Source organism: Halichoerus grypus, chromosome 15, assembly GCF_964656455.1.
Source record: "Halichoerus grypus chromosome 15, mHalGry1.hap1.1, whole genome shotgun sequence".
NCBI lineage: Eukaryota > Metazoa > Chordata > Mammalia > Carnivora > Phocidae > Halichoerus > Halichoerus grypus.
Genome location: NC_135726.1, coordinates 58,173,754 through 58,180,547, shown reverse-complemented (window position 1 = coordinate 58,180,547; position 6,794 = coordinate 58,173,754). Strand labels below are relative to the sequence as shown.

General features: G+C 69.7%; 2 protein-coding genes across 10 annotated transcripts in view; both read right to left on the bottom strand.

Annotated features, from left to right (window-relative positions):
- Positions 1-127: 127 nt before the first annotated feature.
- NAT14 (N-acetyltransferase 14 (putative)) lies at positions 128-2,671 on the bottom strand. 3 transcript variants are annotated; one of them, XM_036096840.2, is made up of 3 exons: positions 2,516-2,671; positions 1,999-2,115; positions 128-1,231 (listed from the first exon to the last, which is right to left on the bottom strand). In XM_036096840.2, the coding sequence occupies exons 2-3, from the start codon at positions 2,068-2,070 to the stop codon at positions 683-685; spliced, it is 621 nt and encodes a 206-aa protein (XP_035952733.1). In that variant the 5' UTR covers positions 2,071-2,115; positions 2,516-2,671; the 3' UTR covers positions 128-682. The 3 variants fall into 3 exon arrangements, with proteins under 3 accessions (XP_035952733.1, XP_035952732.1, XP_035952734.1); XM_036096839.2 differs by having other exon boundaries at positions 2,507-2,626; XM_036096841.2 differs by having other exon boundaries at positions 2,486-2,607.
- A 664-nt stretch (positions 2,672-3,335) lies between these two features.
- The window catches only part of ZNF628 (zinc finger protein 628), a 27,283-nt gene continuing 23,824 nt past the window's right edge, over positions 3,336-6,794 (bottom strand). For all 7 annotated transcript variants that reach the window (XM_078062964.1, XM_078062963.1, XM_078062965.1 and 4 more), the window contains one exon: positions 3,336-6,593. In XM_078062964.1, coding sequence (XP_077919090.1) covers positions 3,460-6,588 — 3,129 coding nt within the window. In that variant the 5' untranslated portion in view covers positions 6,589-6,593 and the 3' untranslated portion in view covers positions 3,336-3,459. The remainder of the gene's footprint in view (positions 6,594-6,794) is intronic.

The following is a 6,794-nucleotide window of genomic DNA, read 5'->3' as shown; positions in this document are numbered from 1 at the left end:
CCCCTTCTCCCCGTCCAGCACCCCCAGCAACAATTAACGTCAAGTCGGGGAAAGGAGAAGCCAGACAGAAGGGGGAGGGAGGCTCAGGGACAGACTGGAAAAGACATCAGAGAGAGAGAGACGGCCGCACAGCAGTTTCAGGCTTTATTAACAACCGGGTGTAAAAAACCAGATGGGTCTGGCCGCCCCTCTCGGCTCACCTTCCGGGGAGGGGCCTGGCGTGGGCAGCCCCGTGCCCACCCTGTCCTCGCCAGGGCCTCTCTCTGGGCGGACTACCCTCCTCTGCAAAGGCTCTGCTCATCCCCTCCAAGCAGTCATCAAACCCCTCCCCATTCCCAAGAGGGCCTTGTCCCCATTTGGGGTGCCCCAGCCACAAGTCCTAACCCATGGGGCCGGGCCCCCTCTCCTCCTCCCCACATCTCTCTCCCGGGCTGGAGCACCAATGGTGCGACCTTTGCAGACAGACCGAGGAGATTTCTCAGTGCAGACAAAATCTGGATCAGGGGGCTGGGCAGGTTGACCCCTGTGAAAAGTTCAAGCACTACAGACATCAGCCTGCAGTGGGGGGTCTCGCCCTCTGCAGGCCTGCCTCTGGGCCCCGGGCAGGCTGGGGATTCCCAGAGGGAGAACCCGCATACAGTAGTCGCTCACTAAGTGCTCTCCCTCCCGCCAGGGTCCGGACTCACAGGTCCTTGCTGAACTCCCTCACGAGGGTGTAGCCCATGCAGCCCCAGCTCCCCTCAGCCTGGTAGCCACACCCCTCCAGCATCCCCGCCACGCCCCACGCTGCCACAGCCACTGGGACCACAAGCCGGGCCCGGGGCTCCCCCATGCCTCCCGCCCAGGCCCGTGCCCGGGATTCGGCGAAGGCCAGCAACCGCCTGCCCACACCTCGGCGGCGGTGCCATCGAGAGACAGAGAGGCGGGTGACCCGGGCCCCGTCCCCAGCGTTGGAGCCTGGGGCCAGGGCCAGGACCCCACACACATCACCCGAGCTGCGCACTGCCACCCAGGGGCCCCCCAGGCCGCCTGGGGGAGGCAGTGAGCCCCATCGGGCCCGCAGGCCCAGCTTCATGGCTGCCACAGCCAGGAACACGGGCAGGAGGAGGGCCAGGGCGAAGGAGGCCAGGACGAAGCGCAGGCCGCTGCTGGCCGCTGCGAGGAGGAGCAGGGCCGGTGGCCGTGTCAGGGCGTGGAGGGCCACACGGTTCTCCGTGTCCTTCACGCCAGCCTGTGGGCAGAAGGAGCCGTCAGAGCCGGGGGCCTGGGCCTTGCATCACATTAGGGCCCCCGTGCCATCAGACATCGGGGAGAGGGGAGGGGGTGGGCCCAGGCAGGGGCGGAGGGGTGGGAGCTCCCAAAGGAGAAGGGAAGGCGGTGTGATGGGGCCTGCGGCCAAGGAGCAGGCAGGGAACAGGACCATGTCTGCTCTAGGCTCCAGTAAGCAGAACGTCCAGCACACTGGGCCCTGAGCGAGTGAGGGAATTAGGAGCTGTGCCGCACACCCGATTCGGGGGAGCTGCAGGGAAGGCTGAGGCCACAACAGGACAGAGGACTGGCCCAGTTCAGAGTAGGCGCATGCTCTGGACACCAGGAGGTGGCACTGGGGGGCGGGGGGAGACCCAGCGCCAGGCTGCGGCCCAAGGGCTCTGCTCGAAGAGCGCTGGGGAGGAGGCTGGCGCAGGGGGGCGGGCTGAAGTCTGCAGAGGAGGGAGGGAGCTGGTGCCACGCTCATCTCACAGCCCTCCAGCTATTCAAACTTTTATTTTTAGTAATCTCTACATCCAAAGTGGGGCCTGAACTCACAACCCCGCCGTCAAGACTAACCAGCCAGGAGCCCCTAAAACCTTTCTGACCCTAGGGGTAGGAAGAAGGCACTAGGAAAAGAAGGGACCGAGCCAGGAAGCCTCTTAGGAGGAAAAGATCAGGTTCCAGGAGGCTGGGCTGGCTCAGGCAGGTGGCTGGAGCCGCTCACGACGGGGCCCCGCCTGCTCTCACCTTCAGCATCTCCAGCACCAGGGGTTTCTCGTCTTCCCTCATCTCCCGCACGGACAGGTGGCCGGGGGCCATGGCAGCCCCCAGGCTCCCGCGCCCCCGAAGGCAGCGGGCGTGCACCTGGTGAAAACAAGCAGGCCAGCGTCAGTGAAGGGCACCTCTCGTCCCCACAGCGCCCCAGACATGGGGACCAGCAGCAGCATGGTCCAGATGGGGACACCGGGAACGCTCGGGACCCCCGAGCGAGGTCCCAGGCAGGACGGGATTCACCCTCCACCCCGCGACCTTCCTCAAGTCTCCCGGACACCCCCCCCCCCCCGCTCCGCCCGCCGCGGTGCTCAGCGAGTTCCCCCTAAAAGCCCTGCGGACGCCAGCACCCTGCAGCCCGGGGTTCCCTCCCAGGCCCCGGGGCTGCCCTGGGGAGTCAGCGGAACTCCCCCCCAACAGCCAGGGCATGGACCACGCTCCCGGCCCCCCAGGCGTCCCCGACCCCCGTCGCAGGAGCAGGCACCGGAGGAACCTCGGCAGGTCGCTTCAATCCTTCCACCAGGTGTGGGGGCAGCAGGGTCGGGAAGGGGTCGCCTGCGGAAGTGACGTCACACCGCGCACGGAGGGGGCGGGGTCCGCACCCTGCCTTAGCAACGGTTGCCAAGCGTCCTGGCTGGGGTGGGCGGGTGGCAGGACTCCCGGCGCGGGTCGGGGAGGGACCGGGGCAAGGAGCAGCGACCCCGCCAGCGTTGGGGTGGAGGGAGGAGACGCGAGCAGACGCGGGACGGGGCGGGGCCGGAGGGGATGCGGACGGCGGGTCGGCGCAGATCGGTGCTTCCCCGGGCCGCAGGGGAGAAGCGCACGTTCGCTTCCTGACCTTCCCTGGTTGCTAAGCAAGCTGAGAGGCGGTGGGGGGGCGGTGATGGGAGCGCATCAGTTCTCATTGGCTCGGGGGCCTTCGCGGGAGGGGCCGCATCCTGGGCTCACTAGTTCCCAAACTCCCGACCCCAGGAACCTCCACCCCAACCCACCTGGGCTCTCTCAGGCACCTTCGGCATAAGGATGCCCACCCACCCATTTTTCAGATGAGGGGAGAGGTGGGGTGACTGAGCGCACAAGTGGCAGAACCAGGATTCTGGGTCCCAGCTCCTCCCCACTACAGTGACCCCCGCAAAGCTTTTTTAAGGATAAACAGAACCTCACGTAGAAGTGGCTGGCCCCAAACCGCAAAGTCAGTCACCTGAGAGCTAGGAAGCAAGAGATAGAAGACTCCAAGCTCCCAAGCGGTGGCTATGGCCATGACATCCCCCACCCCCACCCCAGCCGCCCCCAAGAAAACAAAACACGGGAGAGGAGATTCTGGTCTTTATTAGCAAGCCCAGCCTGCAGCTCCCCTCCCCCCACCCCCCAGCCCAGCCCAGCCCAAGCAGTGAGTCCGGGTCTCTGTGTCGGCAGAAGAGAACCCAGGGGTTCTACTCAAAATGTGTGCACCAGCTGGACTGCGGGCAGAGTCTGGACGATCTGGATGGAGGGCAGCCCCTGCGGGGTCATGCCTCCAGGTGCAGCGCCAGTGGGCACCACTTGTACCATCTGGGAGGGGGGGGCCGCGGAGATGCCCACCGGGGCAGAGGCTTGGCCAGGCGGCGGTGGGGTCAGTAGCTGCAGCGTGGCAGCGCCTCCCCCACCGCTGCTATTCTCGAGCAGTTCGGCGGCTGGCGCACTGCGGATGATGAGCAGTTTCTGTCCCGGTGGGCCCGGGGCAGGCGGCTCGGCCAGCCCGGGGGGGAGGGTCTCTACCTCCTGCACGCACAGCTGGGTCTGCTCCCCATCTGCCCCGCTCAGCACCAGGACGCTCTGCAACCCCTCGTCTGTCTGCAGCGTCTCAAAGAGCACATCCTGGACGACACCAGTACTGGCCTCAGCATCACCTGGCTCCCCCGGGCCGGGACCGGCCAGCAGCTCCTCGGCTGTACCACTCTGAACCACCAGCAGATTGGGGGCCTCAGTGGTCACAGCGCCCCCGCCGGGATTGGACAGCTGGCCTGCCACAGGCTGGAGCTGGACGGTGGTCACTTCCTGAGCCGGCTGGAGCTGGACCGTGGTCACCTCCTGGGCCGGCTGGAGCTGAACGGTGGTCACTTCGGGGGCTGGCCGGAGGGGCTGGAGCTGGACCCCACCCACTTCCTGTGCCCCTGCCTCCCCACCCCCTACATTCTGTAGAACGATGAGGCTCTGCCCTCCCCCGCTGGCCCCTGCGTTGCCCCCTCCCTGAACCCCCAGTCCCCCAGGACCTGGCAGCCATACTACTCCAGGCCCCTGACCCGATTTCCCTGCCGCCCGTGGGCCCTGCCTTCCGCGGCTGCTCGCAGCACCAGTACCGGAGGAGGGTAGCAGGATGAGCTTGGGGGGAGCCGGTGGGGGCGGGGGCGTAGGGGGTTGGACGCTGCTGGGGATAAGCTGGAGGCCCTGGGCGGTCTGCACCAGGAGAAAAGTCTGGGAGTTGGGGGCTGCCTGGCCCGGGGGCGGGGCCGGGGCCGGGCCCCCTGCCACCTCGAGGGAGAGCGTGGCCTGGAGGTGCGGGAGAACGTGGACGTCCTGAGTGGCGGATGGGGCCGGGGCGGCGGCCAGCGGGGCAGGGGGCTGGGAGCCGGCGGCGGCGGCGGCGGCGGCGGGGGGGGCCGCGGGGGCGGGGGCGTGCGTCCTCAGGTGCCGCTGCAGGTAGGCCGCCATGACAAAGCTGCGGCCGCAGACGGGGCAGGCGAAGGGGCGCTCGGCCGAGTGCGTGCGCTGGTGCAGCAGCAGGTTGGACGAGTGCGTGAAGGTCTTGGGGCAGAGCGGGCAGCGGAAGGGCCGCTCGCCCGTGTGCACGCGCTGGTGCTGCCGCAGGTTGGAGGTCTGCGCGAAGCTCTTGCCGCACACGCCGCACGCGTGGGGCCGCTCGCCCGTGTGCACGTGGCGGTGGCGCCGCAGGCACGACGTGTTCCGGAAGGCCTTGCCGCACTCCCCGCACGCGTACGGCCGCTCGCCCGAGTGCAGCCGCAGGTGGTACTGGTAGTGCGAGGACCACTTGAAGGTGAGGCCGCACTGGCCGCACGTGAAGGCCCGCAGGCCCGTGTGCACGCGCTGGTGGATGGCGAGCAGCGACGAGCGCTTGAAGGCCTTGCCGCACTCGCCGCACTGGTAGGGCCGCTCGCCCGTGTGGTCCCGCAGGTGGTAGCGCAGCCCCGAGGAGCCCTTGAAGGCCTTGCCGCACTCGGCGCACTTGTAGGGCCGCTCGGCGCAAGCGGGCGCGGGCGCGGGCGGGGCGGGGGCTGCGGGGGCCAGGGGCTCCTGGGGACAGGTGACCTCGGCGGCCTCCGCCTGGGGCGGCGGGCGCCCCGCAGCCGCCTCTTCCACGTGGCACTGCTGGTGCGCCAGGAGGCTGGCCAGCTGCGGGAAGGCGCCGTCGCAGCTGCCACAGCGGAACGCCTGCCCGCCGGCCGCGCCGTGGTTGTGCTGGTGGCGAGAGAGGCCGGCCACCGTCCGGAAGGACTTCCCGCACGGCAGGCAGGCGAAGCCCGGGGCGGCGGCGGCGGCGGGCGGGGGCTGCGGCGGCGGCGGGGCCGGCGGGGACTGGGGCGGCGGCGGGGCGGGGTCCGCCTTGGGCGCCGCGGTGGCGTGCGCGTCCCGGGGCGGGGTGGCTGCCTCGGGCCCGGGGCAGGGCTGGTGCTCCAGGAGCAGCTCCTCGCTGCCGAAGCCCAGCTCGCAGCCCTCGCAGCGGTACACCAGCTCCACCGTGGTCTCGGCCGCGGCCAGGAAGAGCTCGGGCACCACGGGCGGGGGCGCGGGCGGCGGCGGCGGCGCGGGCGCGGGCGCGTGCAGGTAGGCGTCCGACACCAGCACCTTGGCGCTGGGCTCGCGCGGCGGCGGGGCGGGGGCGGCGGCGGCGGCGGCGGGGCCGTGCGTGCGCTGGTGCAGCAGCAGGTTGGACGAGTGCGTGAAGGTCTTGGGGCAGAGCGCGCAGCGGAAGGGCCGCTCGCCCGTGTGCACGCGCTGGTGCTGCCGCAGGTTGGTGCTCTGCGTGAAGCTCTTGCCGCACACGCCGCACGCGTACGGCCGCTCGCCCGTGTGCACGTGGCGGTGGCGCCGCAGGCTGGACGAGTTCTTGAAGGCCTTGGGGCAGTCGGGGCACGGGTACGGCCGCTCGCCCGTGTGCTGCCGCAGGTGGTACTGGTAGTGCGAGGACCACTTGAAGGCCAGGCCGCACTGGCCGCACGTGAAGGCCCGCAGGCCCGTGTGCACGCTGCGGTGGATCTGCAGCAGCGACGAGCGCTTGAAGGCCTTGGGGCAGTCGGGGCACTGGTAGGGCCGCTCGCCCGTGTGGCCGCGCTGGTGGTAGAGCAGGGCGGACGAGCCCTTGAAGGCCTTGGGGCAGTCGGGGCACTTGTAGGGCCGCTCGCCCGTGTGCGTGCGCTGGTGGTGCAGGAGCCGGGACGACCAGCGGAACGACTTGCCGCACTCCCCGCACTCATACTGGGCCGTCGGGGCGGGGGCTGCGGGGCCGGGCTTCTCCCCGGGCCCCTCGCTGGTAGAGGCCGGCGCCATGTCTGCGTGGGAGCCGACCATCACACCTGGCGGGGGATTCCGGGTCAGGGGAAGGCAGGAGCTCACCCACCTCCACCCAAACACCCCACCTTCTCAGCCTGGACATACACCTTTGCCCTTGAAGATGCAGAGGGTACCTCCCCAGCCCCCCACCCCCGCCCACGGGATAGACTCACTCCCTTAGGATCAGGGCCCCCAGTGGTCCAGGTCTGCCCCAATGCAAGGCT